This window comes from Hyperoodon ampullatus (genome assembly GCF_949752795.1).
Source record: "Hyperoodon ampullatus genome assembly, chromosome: 5".
In the NCBI taxonomy this organism is placed as follows: Eukaryota; Metazoa; Chordata; class Mammalia; order Artiodactyla; family Ziphiidae; genus Hyperoodon; species Hyperoodon ampullatus.
The window spans coordinates 127644663-127666290 of record NC_136918.1 but is presented as its reverse complement, the minus strand read 5'-3'; the positions used below and the strand labels follow the sequence as shown (position 1 = coordinate 127666290).

General features: G+C 38.1%; 1 protein-coding gene across 9 annotated transcripts in view; it reads left to right on the top strand.

Annotated features, from left to right (window-relative positions):
- APP (amyloid beta precursor protein) overlaps nucleotides 1–21628 on the top strand; it is a gene marked incomplete at both ends in the record, with an annotated part of 277334 nt that overhangs the window by 191816 nt on the left and 63890 nt on the right. For all 9 annotated transcript variants that reach the window (XM_079705528.1, XM_079705524.1, XM_079705527.1 and 6 more), the window contains 4 exons: nucleotides 550–624; nucleotides 1331–1489; nucleotides 18085–18213; nucleotides 19098–19197. In XM_079705528.1, the coding sequence (XP_079561654.1) occupies nucleotides 550–624; nucleotides 1331–1489; nucleotides 18085–18213; nucleotides 19098–19197 (463 nt within the window). The remainder of the gene's footprint in view (nucleotides 1–549; nucleotides 625–1330; nucleotides 1490–18084; nucleotides 18214–19097; nucleotides 19198–21628) is intronic.

The window sequence follows — 21628 nt, the reverse complement described above, 5'->3', positions numbered from 1 at the left end:
CCCATCAGTTCTTCAGTGGGGTGGATCTTCGGATTTCTGACAACTGAAATCTTCTTTTCTTTCCTCTATTAATACTTCTTGGTACTGTGCTCATGGCATGTGTACACAGGCATAAAGTGTTATATATGCTTTTTCCCCCTTCGTACTGTTTGAATTTTTATAACTTGCTTTCACAAAAGACTAAAACCAACGTGTTCAATGTAATGTTGGAAGACCTTGTACAGGTAATATATGCCTTTTATGAATCGTTGACATTTGTGCACATCAAATAAAATGACTTTCAGCTATTTCTGAAAGTAATAGAAAAGAAAAGAGACCAACTTTGTTTCAAAGGGCCATATAAAGGTGAACATTTATGTTTACTGTACTGCTGTGATAGATTATATACATCTTAGTGGGAGGTCAAATATTATTGAGCTAGGAATGGAACGTGATCATTTTTTTCATGTTTAAAATGTCAAATGTAGGGAAAAAAAACAGTGATCTAGCTCATTAAATCTATATTTGAAGAAAGAACTGATGGTTTTACATGATTTCCTCCTTTTGTAGGTCATGAGAGAGTGGGAAGAGGCAGAGCGTCAAGCAAAGAACTTGCCTAAAGCTGATAAGAAAGCAGTGATCCAGGTAAACCCTGAGTCCATCCTCCACCAAGCATCATACCCTTGCTGATGTAGTGCCTGCGCCTTTTCAAGCATCTGCTGGAACTCATGCCTGATCGTTCGTATTTCCCTCAACTTGGACTACTGCTCATCATTGTCTAATAATTCAGTTGCTTAAACCCTGCCTTACTTTTGCTCCCAATTAGCTCATTATAATTCATTTCTTTAAAACTCATATTGTTACTTAAAGTCTAATTTTTATCAATAATATATCTTTCTGGTTTGCCATAATCTTCTTCTACGTCTTCCCCGTGGCAAATTTACATGATAATTTGAATTTTTGACTGGAACCCCTCGCAGAATTACCTTCAGTAAACCATGAGGTTTTCATGCTCATTTTCTTAAAGTTCTTTGAGTAAGAGAGGACTTTCATAAATACGCATGTAATTTAGAGTTTCAAGAATATATACATTTATTCTACCTTATGGTTACTCAAATCAGTTTTCAGTGACCATATAAAATAATGATTTACATTGAGAAATTAGGTCTGGGGATGAAAAGCAGGGAAATGGAGGGGAACCCATAAAACATGCTGAATTAGTCAAAATGTTGGAATGACTGAAGTCTTTGAACACAACAAAGTATGATATCCCTTTTAAAAGACTTGGATTTGCTATTCCGTCCTATTTGTCTGGCTCCTGATTGTCACGTGCCTGTGTTTGTTACGGCAGCATTTCCAGGAAAAGGTGGAGTCTCTGGAGCAGGAAGCAGCCAACGAGAGACAGCAGTTGGTGGAGACGCACATGGCCAGAGTGGAAGCCATGCTCAATGACCGCCGCCGCCTGGCCCTGGAGAATTACATCACCGCTCTGCAGGCTGTGCCCCCTCGGGTAGGCTTCCCTTCACAGCTCAGGGCACAGCAGCCAGTAGGCATGGGGACACTGGGGACTGAAGGCCATAAGAAAGAAATTGGGAGAAGTTTCTAAGAGCACCGTTATTCACAGGTTCAACCTCAGTCTGTTTTATCTTGAAGGTTAAAGGGTCACAGGGCAGCTGCCTCCATAGGACCATCTCTGCACAGTAGACACACCTTTCCACCGAGGAGTCAGACAGCCTTCCCGGGGAATCACAGTGCAAGACCTGATTTGAGTTGATATCCCTGGATGGTGACAGTTCATGGTATAGTTGAAGTCAGGGAACCACAAGAGCTGGAAGGAATTTAGATGTAACCTAGCCCAGCCCCCTTATCATGTGATGTAACTGAGATCAAGAAAAGCTGAGATTTGGCTGGGTTATAAGGATTTTTAGTGGAATAATAGGAACTAGAACTGAAATTTCCTGCTGAGAGCAGCAGCCATATTCTCTGGGGATAGGAGCCGTATTTGGTCGTGACGTCCACAGCAAAGGGGTTTATTTGTGGTATTCAGGGATAAATGCCCAGAAAGGCTTACCAAGCACTGCAAGCATAGGCTTCATGGGAGAGCTTACTTTGGATGTAAGGAACATTCTGAGCATGAGTGTGTGTACATCATGTCTGCTTGCTCTATCCATTACTGAGTGAGGAATATTGAAATCTCCAACTATAATTGTGGATTGGACTCTTTCTCATGTGACACCCTCAGGTTTTGCTTTGTGTATTTTGAGGCTCTGTTCTTAGGTGCATAAAATTCAGTGTTGTTATGTCCTCTCTACCCCCCTAATCATTATGAAATGTCCTTCTTTATCCCTAGTAATATGTTTTGCTCTAAAATTACTGTGTCTGATATTAATTAAGCTACTCTAGCTTTCTTTTAATGTATCATAGTGTATCATTTATCCATCCTTGTATTTTTGTTTAACCTATTTGTTTATATTTGAAGTACATTTCTTCTAGGCAGCATATACTTGGGTCTTGCCTTTTAATTAAGAAGACCATTTAATGAAGTTATTGACATGATTATGCCTAAATCCATCATCATGTTATTTGTTTTCTAGTTGTCCCATCTGTTCCTTGTTCCCCCTTTGTTTTTTGCTACCTTTTGGATTAATTGAATATATTTTATGATTCTATTTTGTGTCCTTTGTTGGCTTTTACCTTTAACTCTTTGTTATTTTAGTGTTTGCTTTAGAGTTTGTAGAAAACATCTTTAACTTTTCACAATGGTATTATACCAGTACAAATGATGTTATACCACTTCCCTTATATTACAAGAACCTTACAATAAGGTACTTCCATTTCCCGTTTCCTACTCTTTAGGCTGTAGTTGTCATACTTTTTCCATACTACATTATTGTTATTTATTAAACAGTCAATTATCTTTTAAAGAGTAACATAATAAGAAAAATATTTACTTACCTTTATAGTTACCTTTTCTGGTGTTCTTTGTTCCTTGTGTAGTTCCATCTGGAATCATTTTTCTTCTACCCAGAGGACTTCCATTAAAATTTATTTTAATGCATTTAGATTCATAAAGAATTCTTTTTGCTTGGGTATGCCTGAAAATATCCTTATTTCACCTTTCCTTTAAAAGACATTTTTACTGGGATAGAATTCTGGGTTGAAGTTTTTCTTCAATTGCCTTAACGTTGATGCTCCATTGTCTTCTTATTTGCATTGTTTGCAACAAGAATACTTATATCATCCTTTTCTTTATGTCTCTGTAAATAATATATCTTTTTTTATCTGGTTGCTTTTAGGGTGTTTTCCTTTATCACTAGTTTTGAGCAATTTGATTATGATGTGTCCTGGTATATTTCAACCTGCCATTAACCCCTCTGGCTATTTTTCATATCATACATTATAGTTTTCATGTCTAGAATTTTAATCTGGATTTTTGTATGTTTGTTTCATATTTTCCATATCTTTTTTTTTTTTTTTTTTTTGCGGTACGCGGGCCTCTCACTGTTGTGGCCTCTCCCGTTGCAGAGCACAGGCTCCGCGGAGGCTCACGGGCCCAGCCACTCCGTGGTATGTGGGATCTTCTGGGACTGGGGCATGAACCCATGTCCCTTGCATCAGCAGGCAGACTCTCAACCACTGCGCCACCAGGGAAGCCCCATATTTTCCATATCTTTACTTAATTTTTGAACCTTTGGAATTTTTTTATTGGCTTTCCAGCATTGTGAATTTCACCTTGTTGAGTGCTGGGTATTTCTGGGTACCTATTACTATTCCTGAGCTTTGTTCTGTAATGCAGTAAATTACTTGGAAACAGAGTAGTTATCAACCTGTGGTTAGTGATTCCTCAATCCTGAAGCAAGATCCTTCTGAGTAATCTACCATGAATGTTGAGTTTTTCCATCTAGATGATGGAAACAAGTACTATTGCTGACCCTGTGTGAACACCAGACACTGTTACCTCTAATTCTTTTGGGTGATTTTTTTCCCATGGCCTCATGTTTCTTTCATGTGTGTGCATTGATCATTAGTCAGCTGCATTCTCATAGGGCATCATCTCCAGGTTCTCTCTCTGAGCAACTCCTTCCTCTCCAGTATTTTTTCCTGTGACTGCCAGCCACCTCCGTCTCTTCAGACTCTCACCCCATATCTTCAGCTCTCTGGAATCTCCCAGGCTCTGACTGGGTTCCCACACCTGGAGCCACAGCCTGGAAACTCAAGGCAGTAAGCTTTGGCAATTGTAGAGCTCACAATATTTGTTTCTTATTTCCCAGTGGTCTCTGTCCTTCACCTGGCATCTGATATCTTACAGAAATATAGTCCTATATAGTTTGTCCATTTATTGGTGGTTACTGGCAGCAGGGTAAATCTAGTTTCCGCTACTTATCTTGGCTGGAAGTGGCAGTCTGTGTGTACACTATGTAACTAAACCAAAAAAACACCCACTTGCACTGATTGTCCTCATCATTTTGATTTTTCTTTCTATACTAAGATTCAGTGCAGAAAGCTCTGAGGAACCATAAGAGAGCTCTGATACTCTTCCAGATGGCGAAATAGTATTGACCCTGTTTTACCAATGACATCACTGAGATTGAGTGGCTAGTTCAGGGTGACACCACTAGTAATGGACAGGGTGGAGCTGTGAGTCACAGGTGACTACCGCAGGGCCTTCTACCAGACCAGGCTTCCTCTCAGAACAAAAAGCTTTTGAAAAAGAATATTCACACTAGCATTTTCATTTTCTCTTCAGAAAAATATCTGTCCTGGCACTGTTCAGTAAAATTATGTTTATGTATCTGCAGAATTAGTTCCTTGGTTACTCTCTTTTTTTTACAGGTCTTTATGTTGGTGTGCGGGGCCATCGGCATCATTTGCCAGAGCAAGGCAGGGTGGTGGGTGTTGAGACCAGAATCTGAATAGCTGACATTTAGTGAAGTGTTTCAGCTAAAAGTCCGATTTCTGAAGTAAGATCTGTGCTAAATGGTCATTGATAGAGCTAAAAGTAAGATGAGGACTGGAGTCTTCAACAAATGCATATTTCAGATCTTTCAGTTCAGTCCCATCAACCATCACAGGAAAGACAGTGACAAGAATAACGTTTGCCAAAGTTTCCTGTGTTATCAAAGGGGATAATTTCAGATTTGGTCATAATCATGCTTGCCCTGAGTGAATTGATCACTCCGTGTAGAATTAGACAACATGTTTATTTGAAATAAAAATTAAAAATTGGATCAAGAAGAACTATTTTACTGTCAAAAATCAGATTGTTGTTGATTGATCGAAGGATTCACGTTGAATTCTTACCTAGAAATGCATAAAACTCTCCCATCTAATAAAAACTGGGACTGGGTAGTTACAGGCATGCAATCTTGGCATTACCTGCCATTTTTGTTAAGTTACTGTCTTTGTCTGTGGGTTTTATTTGAATTTTAATGTATAGCTTGACATGGCACTTAGCTCCACACTTTGGAAAATGCGAGAAAATTCTAAATCCCTTCTTGAGGGCTTTTATATATTGCTGTTGAAAGACATAAATCAGAAGCTTGCCAGTAACTCTCTGAGAAAGGTCATGTCTTGTATTGGAGCCATAAATAAGTATTTCTGAAATCTCCCTCATACTTACACAGTGCCTGGAAAATAAAAAATATTTACTCAATGTTAGCTGAATATAAGAAAATGAATTAGTCAAGTGTTTTTTCTGTAGATTCTGTTGCTGATAATCACGTCAGAATAACTATCCCCTTAACCCTGACCACTTTTGCCAAATAGTTCCCAACTTCACAAACAGGAATCTGGAGCAACATGGATTGTTTATACAGTCTCTTTGAAGCTTGGGTTTAATCCATGCTTTCATATTTTTTTAAAACCCAAGCTTGGAAGTATGACGTGATGATGTTTTTGTGCAGCTGGAATTCCTTGCTCTACCACAAATTTCATTTGTGAGTCTCTGTGTCTGTGTGTGCTTTATGTTCCAAATTTCTTTTTTGATTAATTACATTCCTACTGGCTGATACACTGAATGGCCAACCTAGAAGTGCATTGTTTGAATCATATTTAGAATTTTTATATACATATATACTTAACATATTACAGTTGTTAAAACAGTCTCTCCATGTCCGTCCATCCTCTTCCCCCCTCTCTCAACCCCCAGGAATAAAAAAATTAGAATGCAGTTGTGTCTTTGCACTAGGATAAACTCTTAATCTGTAGAGGGCTAGTAACTCTTCTAAGGACCAGCTCTTCAAAATTTTCACTTCTCTAAAAGTTTCCTTGGAAATTTGGATACTAAATACTGCATTGCAGCTATCTTATCCGTACTAAAATTAATTGCATGTTTGTATCTGATGCTTCACACTCAGACTCTCAACATTTAATTGAGCAAAAAAATTGGGAGGCAGTTTCTTTAGCACCTGCACTCTTTCCTTTCTCATTTCTTGTCTTTTTTTTTTTCTAATTGAAGTATAGTTGACTTACAATATTATATTAGGTTCAGGTGTAAAACATAGTGATTATATATTTTTATAGATTGCATACCATACAGAATTATTATATAACATTATTGACTATATTCCGCATGCTCTACATTACATCCCTGTGACATGTTTGTTTTACAACTAGAGGTTTCTACCTCTTAATCCCCTTCACCAATTTCACCCATTATTCCCCTCTTCCCCTGCTGGTGACCATCAGCTTGTTCTCTGTATCTGTGAGTCTGTTTCTGTTTTTTTATATTTGTTCATTTGTTTTATTGTTTGCATTCCCCATATAAGTGAAAACATACAATATTTGTCTTTGTCTGATTTATTTCACTAATTATAATACTCTCCAGATTCATCCATGCTGTTGCAAGTGTATATACCACATCTTCTTTACACATTCATCTGGCAGTTGGCACTTAGGTTGCTTTTATAGCTTGGCTATTGTAAATAAACCTGCTATGAACATTGGGGTGCATACATCTTTCTGAATTAGTGTCTTCATTCTCTTTGGATAAATACCAAGGAATGGAATCGCTAGATTGTATGGTAGTTCTATTTTTAATTTTTTGAGGAATCTCCATGCTGCTTTCCATAATGGCTTTACCAATTTACACTCCCACCAACAGTACACTAGATTAGTTCAGCCAAATGTTAAATTTTCTTGAGATTCCTGAAAATGTCTTCATACAATTCTTTAGTAGAATGATTTGTGAGATTTACCATAAAGGAGCACGGTTTTTTCCCTAAATTGAGATTTTGCTCACTACTGTTAGGTGTATTTTAACAGCAGGGCAATACGTGTTCAATAAAAAGTAGCAATCACTGGAGAAAATAAAGGGCAGCAATTAGTTGGTATGTCGTGGCAGGCAAACTAGGACAGCATGAGGAGGTACCAACTAAATCAGTCTTTAGCCAACATGAATGTTGGTGTAACTATATGTTTTATAACGTGAACAGAAACTGAGGTCCTAAACTTGACTGTTTTCATTTTTATATAATTGCTAACTGCCCTTCTCCCCGCAATTCTTCATTTTCTGCTAATCACTTCTGGTCACAAAAGAAATAGGAAGCATTGATAGAATATATGTAGATTATATATATATATATATCTCCAAGGTAAATATACTGCATCTACACCTCAATATAATGGATGGTAAATAAATTAAAAATTATTTGCTGACATCTTAATATGTGAAGGCACTGAGGGAGATGAGTACTAAGAAGTTTCAAACATCCTACCCTCAAGTTTGTTTTTTTTTAATTTATTTATTTTATTTATCTTTGGCTGCCTTGGGTCTTCATTGCTGCATGTGGGCTTTCTCTAGTTGCAGCGAGTGGGGGCTACTCTTCGTTGCGGTGCGCAGGCTCCTCATTGCGGTAGCTTCTCTTGTTGCAGAGCACAGGCTCTAGGCGCGTGGGCTTCAGTAGTTGTGGCACGCGGGCTCAATAGTTGTGGTGCACGGGCTTAGTTGCTCTGCGGCATGTGGGATCTTCCTGGACCGGGGCTTGAAGCCGTGTCCCCTGCATTGGCAGGTGGATTCTTAACCACTGTGCCACCAAGGAAGTCCCCAAGTTTCGAATATAATCAAAATTTTGTAAAGCTAATCAGAGTGTACTTAAAAGACTACTGGCTTGAAAATCATCTTTGAGAAATATAATTATCCTGTACCTTATATATTTATTATTCATTCATTCATCATTCATTTATTTTTAGTTGAGGTTTGTAAAAATTGGTGAGCACAAGGGAACTTGTTAACTTGAGAGCTTTTAAGGTCAGACCCCGTATCAAATGGTGGGTGGAAAGACAAATGGGAGAATTTGCATTTATTAAACAAAGTCCTATAAACTGTGCTGTGTGGTTTGCATGCTATTCTGGAAAAGCCTCTCAGTATTACCTCTTACCTTGGTTTGAATCTTTACCAAGCTGAATAGACAGATTTTACTAAAGACCAGCAGGAAGTGTGTAACGAGAGACACTAGCGTTTTCTGTTTTTAATTGAATTAAGTTAAATAGAAAATTAAGACGTATGTAGGCAAGGCATTCACTTGAAAGCTGTCCTGTGCCTCTGAGACCCTATTCCTCACCCAGATTCCCTCCACAGCAGAGCCCCACTTAGTCACTGTCTTCAAAGTCGAAATAGCTCTTCATCCGATGCTGTCAAACATACAACACTGGGATGTCATATTTCGTTCTAGCAAAGGTTGCACATACATATTTATATGTCAATATCTATTCTCATTCATTCTTGAAAATGAAAACCCATTATGAAAACATAAATATTTAGTTTTTTTAGACAAATGCATAACACATTATTTAATAATCCAGTGGTTTCTTAACTGTCTGGCATTACAGATATCTGCCCTACAGAACAGATAGCAACAAGGGATCTTCTCCCTAGGAACGTGTGTGTGTGCATACAAAATTACACATAGGTTTCAGGGAGTTCACTCATTTTGTGCAGCTCATCCATGGATCAGTTTAAAGATTCTAGGTTATATTTGGATTTTTGTAAGTGTAGGGGAGCAAAATTTGCCACCCCAAAAATGTATCTCTTTGGCATGAGGATTAATTTAGGCTGATTATTTTTGAGGCCCAAAAGACTCAGGAAGAACATTTGACCTTCCTTCCCCCTAAATGCCTAAAAGAATGTAGACAGAGGACCTGTTCCAGGGAAGGAGCTGTCACCATAGATCACTATAGTATGAACTAGGTGTGTAGACAGGGAGGAAAATCTGTTAAAGTTCTTCTCTATGTCCCATTGTCTCTGCAATTCCCAGCAGACGTTTGTTTATCAAACATTTGATTTTTTTCCCTTTCCATGTCAATTGCCTTCCTCCCCTTTGAAGTCCCAACCCACTACCCCCAACATCCTCTTTTGTCTTTAGCTGAAGATGGTATTTAGGTGAGGGTTTCAGCCGTTTTGGTGAGTTACTCAATTTTCCTGGGTCTCTCCCATGTTATTCAACTTTCGTTTGATTTTTCTCCTCTTAATCTGTATCATGTAAATTTAATTCTTAGACCAGTCAGAAGGCTAGAGGAAAATTTCTTCTTTCCCGAAATAAGCTTTATCTTGAATTTCCTTATATTGTTTCTAGGAGGTCAAGGCACTGTGGTTAGGTAGAGTATGAGAAGAGAGTGAAATTGAAAGAAATATAAATGTGCATATCTTTGAACATGGTGTAGCCACTTAGGGGATTTGTGAAGCAAAAATGCCAAAATCTAAGTATGAATATACAAAATTGAAGCATATTGTAATTCTCTCTTAAGAAGTCAAGAGTATGGCATGGTTGGCATTTGTCAGATGATCAGACCATTTGACAAATCTTTCTGAAGGTCTGTGGTATCTTAAAACATCTTTTGTTTACGATTTCTTACTCAACTCTGTGGGCTTTGCCGTCTGGGTTGCATTAATAATCCTGTTCATCACTGAGGGCTTCAGCATGTTTCACTGCGTGACTAAACGAGAGTTGAAGACATACAAGTCCAAACACTTTCTGGTGCTTCTTTGCTCGCAGGTCAGCAGATCCAAGCTCTGTATCCAATGGATGCTAAGCTGGTCCAAAAGCATAAATCATGGGGTTTGGGCCAGATCCTAAATTTCAGTTCTGTATGCTGTCTTCACTAATGTATAGCTGGGGTCTGTGTAACTGAAGAAAGAACCGTTTCCTCTGCTCTTAGTACTCAGACACCAAATATGTGTGAGGTTTTCCCTCACATAAAATAATTCTGACACTAACCACCTGTAGTTAGCATAGATCGCCATGGGTTAAGGGTTCAGTCCCACAAGGCTGCCCCCTCCCTCACTTCAGAAGCCAGTCACAAAATCCTAGATTTTCACCTTGTATTTCTGATGCACCAGCTATAAATCAGGGGACCCCATGACCTGCTCGTCAGGTTTGATAATTCACTAGAACTCACAGAATAAGTGCCTTATTTACTGTTAGCAATGTATTATAAAGGATAGAACTCAGGAAGAGCGAGATAGAAAAGACTGTAGGGCACGGTATGGGGGAAGGGGTGTGCAGCTTGCATGCCCTCTCCAGGCATGGTACCCTCCTGGCATCCCAGTGTGTTCTCCAGCTGGGAAGCTCTCTGAATTCCATTGCTTAGGGGTTTTCTTGGGGAGGTTCCATTAAGTAGCCATGAATGATTAAATCATTGGCTATTGGTGATTAAACTCAGTCTCCAGCCCCTCTCCCTTCCCTGGAGATCAGAAAACGGGGCTGAAAACTCCAACCCTCTAATCATTTGGTTGGTTCTCTTGTGTCTGGAACCAGGGACTAAGACCAAATATTGGTTCCTCTAGCAACCAGTTCCCGACCTCCAAGAGTCACCTTGTTAGCATACAAAAAGATACTCTTATCTCTCCAAGGGTCTAATAAGCTCTTGTGTCTGGAACCAAGGACTAAGACCAAATACTATGACAAAAGATGCTCCTGCCACCAAATTTTATAAGAGTTTTAGGAGCTCTGTGTCAGGAACTGGGGGCAGAGACCAAACAGTTATTTCTTATGTCACGGTAACCAAAATAAATTATTGCTGAGAACTAGCAAAATATCCCAGAAACAAACTAAAACCTACCAGATTTGACAAACTGTCCAGAGGTCCCTAATTTGTGAGTGACAGGATTAAAACCACCCTTATTTTCCATATTTTATAGTACAGTATAAACACCTATTTTTAATTCCCAAGTTTACCATCTTATAACTTGGAACAAGTGACTGAATTAGAAGGATTCTTCCTCCTCTATTTGAAATTGGGGTTGATCATTCTACTTTTTTTTTGGTAATTAACATTGTCTAGCATTTTGTTAGCCATAATTAGAAAAAACAAAAGGATTAATCAAAGGCTGAGATGAGACTGTGAAGTAGAAAGATATCTTCCTCCCTGAGAAGAGAACGATTGTTAGGACAGACTATAGAGGCTTTGGTGCCTTGTCCCTATTAGGAAGTCATCTGCCTCCTTGTGGAGGAGGGATGGGATGGGAGATGGCTTTGCCTGTGTACTGCTGTGCTGTGTTACATCACAAGCCAGAGCCAAATAGTAATCTGGATATGCTGGGAAGGGATGCATCTAATGCTTCCATATTACCAAAGCTGGAGGAACACTGAATGGAGCCGGGCATGAGAATCTACTCCCACTTCCTCTGTTGCTTCTTCAAGACTTCTATGTTCAACCTGACATAGAATTGTCATTTGCCTTCTTACACTCATGTTAAACTATTACAAAAATCACCTATGTGCTCTTCTGAAGAAAGGAATATGCATGAATTTTGCAGTGGACTTTAGCTCAACTCCTAGCTTTAAACCTTTGTGACCAAAGGTTCCCGTGGAAGCTTCCCCAAATGGGTTTTTTTTTTTTTTTTCAGATTTTTCTTGCAACCATGAGAGTGCATGTGAAATGCCGAGGCAGGTCTACAGTGGCAAAATAAACTCATCCAAGAGACCATCTCAAGCCGAAAGAGGTTTAACTCTCTTAAGGGAGTTTTTTAAACCTGCACACAGAGATTTTGTACATTGTACATTTATGTGCTCAAGATATCTCAAAATCCAAGATGTAGAACTGTGAAAATAATGACCCTGAACCTACTTATGAAAACAGGAGAGAATTGCATTTTCTTGATAGGTGATTAACTTCCCCAGTCACAGGGTTGGAAACCACTAGGGTTCAATTTAATGCTTCAGGAGAGGGTTTTCTGAATATGTCCCTTGTGAACTAGAAAGGTCAGGGTGCTTCCCCATAAAGTGACTCATTTACTTCCTTCTTCTTGACAAGATTATGCTTAGGGCTTTTAAAGGCTCTTGACAGATCATTCCCTCCCATCAGGATATGGTTTCAGGCACAACTGTCTGTTATGATAAGATGCCAGATTTCTACATCAAGCATAATGCTGCAAAGAGAGGCACAGTGGAGCTGAACAATCATGTTTTAATATACCACAGTTCCAAGTGAACTGTGGAATAGAAAGCTACCCACTCAGACATGATTGGCATTGAGTCAGTCAAATGTGTCTGATTGATCCAAAGTCCATGGACACCAAATTTATGAAATTGCATAAAAGAACCAAGTGAAAAACGCAATACATCTGAGAAGTGGGAACATTAATTTCTTAAAGTTACCTATTAGAGGGAAAGGCTGTGAAATTTCTTTCAAAATTCCATGCATCAGCCTGACATCAAAACCCAAGCCACAAGAAGACAAACTATAGCATCTTTTGAAATTAAGGTTATGAATCTTGTGGACACTGGGGTTTGAACATTCTGTAGAGCCTAAGAAATATTTTCTGGGAAGAATTCCCCATTAAAACAGCTCCCTAAAGGACCCCAACACACTGGGTGGATAGATCAGTATGTACCAAAAATTGGGAATGCATCTCTTCTTGGTTGAGAGATGGTTATTTTCAACTCAGATGCCGTGAAGGATGTATTTTGCCACTGGAACTACTTGTGCAAGTTATATTTAGCTCTAGGTTATTCATTAATTTAATTAACATTTTTTGACAACTAAATTATGCCAGGAACTGAGCCAGTAGCTAGCGATATGTTACACTCTTGTTCCAAGAGAGGGAAATGGTTAATGTTCCAAAATGTAAATCTTCTATTTTCAGGTTAAGTATAATCCATTTTAGTAGGGCCTACTCTTAATCCTTTATGAAATTTCTTTTTGAAATGATTTTTTTAATGCAGTGTGATTGTGAAGTGAATTTAATGTGTACTGAAAAGTGCTACATCTGATGCAAATAGATACTTTGTAATTATGGGCTAAACAGTCAGAAACAATAATGACAATAAAAAAAGGATTGGATATAATTAGTCCCCCTGGGGCAGATCTTTTCCTTTTATTATCTCTGTTCTTTGCTATAAATTTTAATAATAAAATTAGCCATTCAATGGCAATATAACCAGATTTCAGTATTAATGCATGGAATATTGTGAAATGAGGGGAATTTGGCAGAAAAAAATGTTATTACTAGTTACAGAAGATGTTAAAGACTTGAGAAAGGTTGAAATTATATGCATAGAGGTTAAAATGTTTCCTAATCTCTGCTTACCATCAATATCCTTACAATGAGCCACTGAATTCTTAAGCTTGTTTTTCTAATCACCTGAATAATCCTGTCTTAAATGTAAGGATCATGACAATAGAATAGCAGTTACTTTAAGAGAGTATATTTCTATAGAGATACCAGGTATTTTTTCCTACCATTTCTATATGAATGTTCTGAGTTTTTAATTAAAATTTTAAGAAATTCATCTTTGTCCTAACATAATGAAATAAAATTCCCAAAACAATGGAGGTTCCCTGTTATTCTGTGATACGTGAAATAGCTCTAGAAATAGTTTTAAGCCTTGGAAATTCTGCGTTCTGGCTAAAAATTGTAAAGGCAGTTATTTCTGTATTTGAATGAAACACGCATGAATCACATACCAAAGACAGAACTCTTTTTTTTTTAAACTAAAGCAAATGAATATACAAAAGTACAAAGGAATGTTATCTATTTTTCTTTCTTAACTAAAATAGCATTTGTTTATGAGGTATCATCTGCCATTTCATTTGACATGATTTATCTGACTACTCCAACATAAAAACTAATCTGATTTTTATATTTTTCATTTCTAAACATGATCATTAGAAATATGTTTACATGAATAAGTCAACGAAACAGAACCTTGTAATTCATTTAATGAGGGAAGTCAGAGTGTCTTTCTGAATGTCTTCCTGAATTCTCGTGTCCTGAGGTGTAGGCAGTGTGAAGGAAAGGCTGGTGTTTGTATAGATGCACACGCAGTGTGTATCTGAGCTACATAAACAGTGATGAGGTCATGGCTTACACTGGGATCTTAGGGCTCATTATCCTCACAGGAGCTTTGTTCCCCAGCAGAGAGAGGCCTGGGCCATCACGAGAGCCCGGTGTGCTACTGTTTCATTGTCAAGCTCTAGGGATTTAGAGGGGAAAGTTAGGAATATATTTCTGAATATCCTTCTGAAACATATAAAGAAATGTCGGTATTAAAGGAGATAAGCAATTTTCAGCATGTGAACACATTCACCATTTAATTATCCATCTTGGTAGAAGATAAGGATGGATTTAGAACTAGAATCCATGAATGTCACAAAAGCCTAACTTTTTATTAATACCTATAATCTTTTTCCAGTAATCCTAAACAGATTGACAGAGGACCTTCCTATCTTGCTATTTCTCCTCCCTACATCCGAGGCATTAGCTAAAGCACAGCAGAATGCCAAAAACCAAGGACAGTATTTCCAAGATTGAACAAATCTGGATGATTTTCAGCACAATTATAAAAGCAGATATTAGCACGTCCCAAAATAATATTATCTGAGCTTATAAAAACTAGAAGTCCAGACAAGGACTTCTAGAACAGGCTCTCATTTCTAACTATTCAGTGACTTTTTTCAGTTTCCAGTTCTATAGGTTACTTTGTGGAACATGTCTTTGGTGTAGTCCATTTTAGAGTTTCCTTGAAAGGCAGGAGCACATAATGATCAGGAGAACAGGCTGTGGAGCCAATGTTGGGCTACCTGTTCTTGCTGTACCCCTGACTAGCTCTGTAACTAAACGGAGCCAGCTTCGCAGTCCTAAAACTCCTTTGTGCCTTGTTTGCTTCATCAGTGTAGTGGGGCAAGCAGCTGTACCTCTGTCACAGGGTTGATAGGAAGATTTAATGAGTTACTATGAATAAAGCACTTGAAACACCATCTTATTCATATAAGCAGTGAATAAGTGCTGAACTGTTATTGCTTAGAAGAAAGGGAAAGGGGGAGGGGATGGAGGTAGGGACTGAGTAGAAGAAATAAGCATGTACTGAGTAGCAGCTGTGGATGCAGCATTGTGTGGGTAACTAACACAACACTTTAAATTCCCACATACACCATATGAAAGATCGTTATCTGAATGGTACAGATGAGGAAGATGAGGCTTAGATATTTTGTGACTCATATTTATTTATTTTTATTTTTTTAATTTATTTTTATTTTTATTTTATTTTTTTTGCGGTACACGGGCCTCTCACTGCTGTGGCCCCTCCCACTGTGGAGCACAGGCTCCGAAAGCGCAGGCTCAGCAGCCATGGATCACGGGCCCAGCCACTCCGTGGCATGTGGGATCTTCCCGGGCCGGGGCACAAACCCGTGTCCCCTGCATTGGCAGGCGGACTCTCAACCACTGCGCCGCCAGGGAAGCCCTATTTTTAAATTAATGTTAACATTAATAATAGCAAATGGGAATCGATACTGTTTCTGGTGACAGTGGAAAAAAGCAGTGGGGGGAGACCCAAGTGTCAGTTGGCAGAATTCAGCTTAGAGCAGCAATGCCAAGGCCAGTTTGGAGCAGTTATATCCTAGTGCCCATGCTTGGAGGTGACAGTCCTCTGAGGACAACATGCCTTGTAGAAACATTTATAGGTGACTGACTACAAAAAAAAAAAAGAAAAAGAAAAAGAAGAAGAAAAGAAAGTTATGATGAAAAACAATCTTTATGTTCAATTGAAGTATTTTTTCTTATTTGACTTCTTAAAGAAAAAAAATTCCATTTTCTTTAAAACAACAAAGCCTTTTCAAGAGGAAAGAAATGAAATAGAGCACCTGAGAAAGCACATTCAGCCAGTCGGCTGGGACACCTTTGATGAATGCAATTAGTTGCAGTCTGCAATTTTGGAAGCATAATTGCAGTAGAACTAGAGGGACATTTTTAGGACTTGGTGCTGAATAAGGAACAAGCATGTATGTAATATCCTGATTGCACGGTCCGGCATATAAAATATCCATTGCATTCAACAATACTCAGCCTTTGATTTCTGACCCCAAAATCACCTTTTAAAATATATATATTTAAAACCTATTGTCTTTTAAATATGTATATTATCGATGAAGTTTGTCAGTTTTTATCTCTTTTACTACTTTTCTCCTTTTCAGATTTAAAAGACCATTCCCTGATTTGTAGGGTCAACCAGATTTCAGAGTACCAATGAAAATTGTAATGATGTGCTGCCCAAAACTGTTTCAAGCTGTGATGTCTGCCTTTTTTGGAGATTATGGAGAAGCACATTAGGATAAAAGGATAAAAGAAATAAATAAGGCAGATGATAAAAGAAATAAATAAGGCAGATGAACTCAGGTTTACTTTCTTTTCATTGTATTTCTTTGTTTGTTTTTCTTAAGTATAGGAATGTGGCCTGTGGAAGGTATAGTACAGAGCACCCTCTCTGAGTCAGGCCCTGTATATTGTGTGATTCCTGATAAAGAAAGGCAAAATCTAGCCCTTAAGAATCTCACAGTTGAAGAGAGCAGTCAGAAATGCAATAATGGGGGTTTGCATAGCATTTCATGGGAGCACAGAGAAAGGGTACCACCTCCACCTGGCGTGTCAGGGAGGTGGCCCTAAGCTAAGCAACAGGAGAAGGGGAGGCACAGTTTCCATAAGGAAAACACATATACCATCTCTGTGAATAAATTCTGTACCTTCCAACTGGTTTTCAAGGTGCCCATGACTCGCAGGTTAATAATAACTAGATAGACCCAAATGGCCAAAATTCTATTTCTGATATGAACTTGCATAGGTAATTTTTCTTTGTTTGTCTTAATGAAGAAGAAACATGTATCTTTGGAAATCATTTTTAAAAATCACATAGTAGGGCTTCCCTGGTGGCACAGTGGTTGGGAGTCCGCCTGCTGATGCAGGGGACACGGGTATGTGCCCCGGTCCAGGAAGATCCCACATGCCACAGAGCGGCCGGGCCCGTGAGCCATGGCCGCTGAGCCTGCGTGTCCGGAGCTTGTGCTCCGCAACGGGAGAGGCCACAACAGTGAGAGGCCCGTGTACCACAAAAAAAAAAAAAAAAAAAAAAAAAAAAATCACATAGTAGAATGCATGTAGCAAGAGAATTGTTAAAGATAGAGAAAGCAGACCTTGTCCCTTTTTTTTTATGAGGATGGATGCTTTCAAGTAAGACTGGAATAAAAGTGAAATGGAATCAATTAGAAAAAAAATAGAAGCACTTAAGAAGAAACTTAATTGTTGCTGAAAGAATTAGAATCTGATGGCGTGGAAAGGATTTAATTAAACTCCAAAGTAAAATAATACATTGGCCTTTCTCCCAGAAAAATATGATGTCTCTTAGAGTTTATCAGCTATTTCTTGGCCTGCAAATTAGTAATGGTTATCTATTATTTTTCTCATTTTGATTATCACATGCTACTGATGGTGGGATTATTTGTGCAACAGTTACTGCTGAGACAACCATTAAGACTGTGCAGATAGAATTGTAGTCTCATATGCCCCTGTATATTTGGGTGGGAAAATGGAATGTACCTAACTTAAATCTGACAGATCCAAAACCAACTGTCCTTCAATAGCAGAAGACACTATTTTAAAAGAAAATGTTAACAAGGATAGCCATCATCATATGTGTCGAATGCTAAATGCTGTTACAGAAATGAAAAGTGACCGATCAAATAAGAATTACCTAGTAAGAAGGGAATGGAGAATTGCAAAAACGTGACTCACAGTGCTTTCACATCATGGAATGAATTAGCGGGACCTCTGACCCAAAGCCACTGGAAGAAGCAATATTTTGGACAAACCTGACCTTTTTTTTCCCCCTACAGCCTCGTCATGTGTTCAACATGCTAAAGAAGTATGTCCGTGCCGAACAGAAAGATAGACAGCATACCTTAAAGCATTTTGAACATGTTCGCATGGTGGATCCAAAGAAAGCTGCTCAGATCCGGTCGCAGGTAAGCACAGAATGTGGTAATCATGCAACTTGGACAATTCAGTGTTCTTGCCCTTTGAGTTGGATCTTTAGGTACTCCCAGAATAGCCATGGGTGTTGGACCTCTATAGCAAGAGTTCTTTAATGCCTAGTAAATTCTACAGGCTTGTCCTAGGGCAACATGTGGTTTGGCACTTTCTGAGTTATGAAAATAACAAAGAATATAAAAATCTTGAGTGACTACTGCTACTGATTCTTAAGGAACCATCAAACTCTGATGACTAAAATGAAAACAAAATTGTATAAACCAAAACCGTTAAAATTTGGTTCAACTAAATTATAGAAGACAATCATAAACTCCATTTCTACTGTAATGCTTGGAGATAATGTGAGACTAAATGAAGCTTGGTAGTGATAAGTTTTATACTCTGCCATTTTCAAAACTTGACAACTGGGATCTACCTCTGGAAATCTGAAATTTTACATTTCCTTAAACAGAAGAATTTTTTGAAATATCTGTCATTAAATATCTATGTTTCATGTGAAATATCCATATGATCCCATCTATTGGAAACTTTGCAAAGACATATATATATGGAGCATCAGAGCTTATTTAGGAATCTCAATATTAGGAATCAGAATTGGGCAGAAATGGTCTTTTCAATTGGCTTTATATCTTATGGTTACAAGCATATAATATAATGGAAAGTTTAAAGCAGCTCCAAAGTTAGAGAACAAAAAATGAGGGAACAAGAAAAATAAAGATGCCCTTTCATGTTCAAAGTTCCAGCAGCATTTTGTCAGTTTTATTTGGGAAGTTTGTATCTGTCTGTGGTGCTTGGTAAGGAAAATAACTCTTCCTTACTCCAGAGATGGTTTACCTGGAGCTATCATCCTTTGCTGCAGGTTATGACACACCTCCGCGTGATTTACGAGCGCATGAACCAGTCTCTCTCCCTGCTCTACAATGTTCCTGCTGTGGCTGAGGAAATTCAGGATGAAGTTGGTGAGTGAGCTGTTTTTTTGGTGCTGTGCATATAAACATATTTTCCTCCTGTAGGAGAAAATCAGGGAACTGAGTTCATCTGCATCAGGAATCATCAGTGTTTTAATATGTGGAAGGAAAAAGAGCAGATTCCCTTCTACAGTGAAACTCTTGGGGAGTGGAAGTTGCTCTCATCTTTGCAATTGCATCAGGTCTTAACTGCATACTGACAAAAGCCGAGGGGGATGTAATTTGGCTTTGGTCTATTTGTGTGATAATGAGCCACTTGTTGTTGGATTATACTTGTCAACAGTTTTCTAATTTAGTCAATCTTATAAATATCACCTTATGATGCTTTGGTACTTTACAGTTTAATAGAAACAACCCTTCATCTCTTAATTCTTTATTATCATAATCTTATGAGTGCCATGATATCCTCATTTTTCAGATGAAGGAGCCCAAACTTACAATTTAAGAAACTTGCCTATGTCACGCATATCCCAAGGAGCACAGCAAAACCACAAAACTCTGACTTTTGACTTTAAGGTTATTGTTATATTCAGTAACGCATCTTTCTTTGATGCACGCCCCGCCCCCTGCATAGCCATGAGTGTTCTCTGGACCACGTTGTTGTTTAAACTTAATTAACTATACTTCATTAAACTTTTAAAATAATCATACACTCATAAGAAGTTGGAAAAATAATACAGAGTAGTCCAAGGTAGACATCACCCACCTTCCTCAGTAGTAACATCTTACATAACATCATGCATTATCAAAACCAGGAAACTGACCTTGTGTGCCCACTGTCTCCTATGGCCCTAGTTTTCCTCATGACATCTTTAATATTTCGTATGAGTAAGTTCTCCCTTTTCTGTTTTTCTTGGAAAGGGAGTAAAGTATCACATAACGTAATTCTCCACAAACCCCCAAAATGCCCATATTTGTTTAACTTTGCCTCACAAAAGTACTTAGATGCAATTACCCTAGTGCATCTTTCAACATAAAGCAGATGTATGAATCTGGGCGATATGGTGCATAAACCATCTGTAAATAAGCAATATGTGTGTGGTGGATCCCTCTCCATAATGAGTCCTGTTCTTTGTTAATTGGGTTGGAAATAGATGCTTAATTTGGTTTAAAACAGATGCAGGTTGTCTGAAAACAGAACACTCAGGATGTTGTAGATGGTGTTCCGGTTGAGGAATTCCTGCTTTGAAGTGCCCAAAACACAGCTTGGCTCGATTTTTACATTTTATAACAGTGCTGTTCTACTCTTTTTTTTTCTAACTTAGTAATACCTTGCAAGTGTTGTTTGTATTACTACCAAGTATTTGGCACTTATCAGGTGATAATGGTCTGTTCAATGTTGTGTATTAACACACAGGATCCTTTCTTTAAGAAATGAATATTCTTGTTATATATTATGATAGACATGTGTAAGGAACCTTTAAAATACTGTGTATTAAGTAAGTATAAGAAGGTCCTCCAATAAGTTGTAGAAGGGACAAAATCAAAGAAAAATCACGTTCTTAATGAACTGAAGCTCAAATCTTCTAGATGAATGTATTTTGGCCTTATAGCCATCTTATCAAGCTTATTTTCATAAGCAACTTCAACTGAGGTGTTGCCAGTAATACCAAACTATACAGGAATAAGCCATTGCAAAGGACTAGAATATTTCACTCTCAGCCAGTAATTATGGTTGACTCTTTCTAATTAAATTACCAGACGTTTTCATTCAGCAAAATACTACTGAAAACAGTGACCACTAATAAGTCGCAGTTCCACAGAACAGATGGTGATTCAGCTGTCTTGAGTGTTGCAAAATGCCCAAGAGTAGAACCACACACTAAACTTCAAATCTCAGTGGCAGGGAGAATATTCCGATAACTAGAATCATAGAATTTTTTTCTTAAAAAAAAAAAAATGTTAAGTAAGCTTAAGAGCATGTCATTTTTAAAAATAGTTTTGTCATTCTGAGTATACCGAACACCAAATCCTGAAAGATAATCATTTAAAAAATCTTTCTAGCCTCCATTTTTAAATAGCTGTTTCCTGTGGGAAGAGAAGCTTGCATTAATGAACTTCCATTAAATAGAGCTGTGTACCATTTGAGGTCCTAACACCACATCCAAAGAAGAGAGCTCCCTGGGGAAAATGGCTTTTCTGGGTTAAGCTTAGTTGTCTTATAGAAATGTTCTTTATTTGAAGGAACATTTAAAAATAACTTACTTTTAAAATAGGACCATGGATGAAACAAGATGGGCTGTGAGTGCCAATTGTTTGAGCTGAGTGCTGTTTAAGCTGAGCGGGAGTTCTTTGTAGTATTCTCTTTACTTTTATATGCGCTTGTAATTTTCCATAATAGAAGTTGGTTTTTAGCTTACTTTCCAAATAGAATCTGCACAGATTTCTTCCAGTGTATGTCCTGTACATTTAATTTCTAATT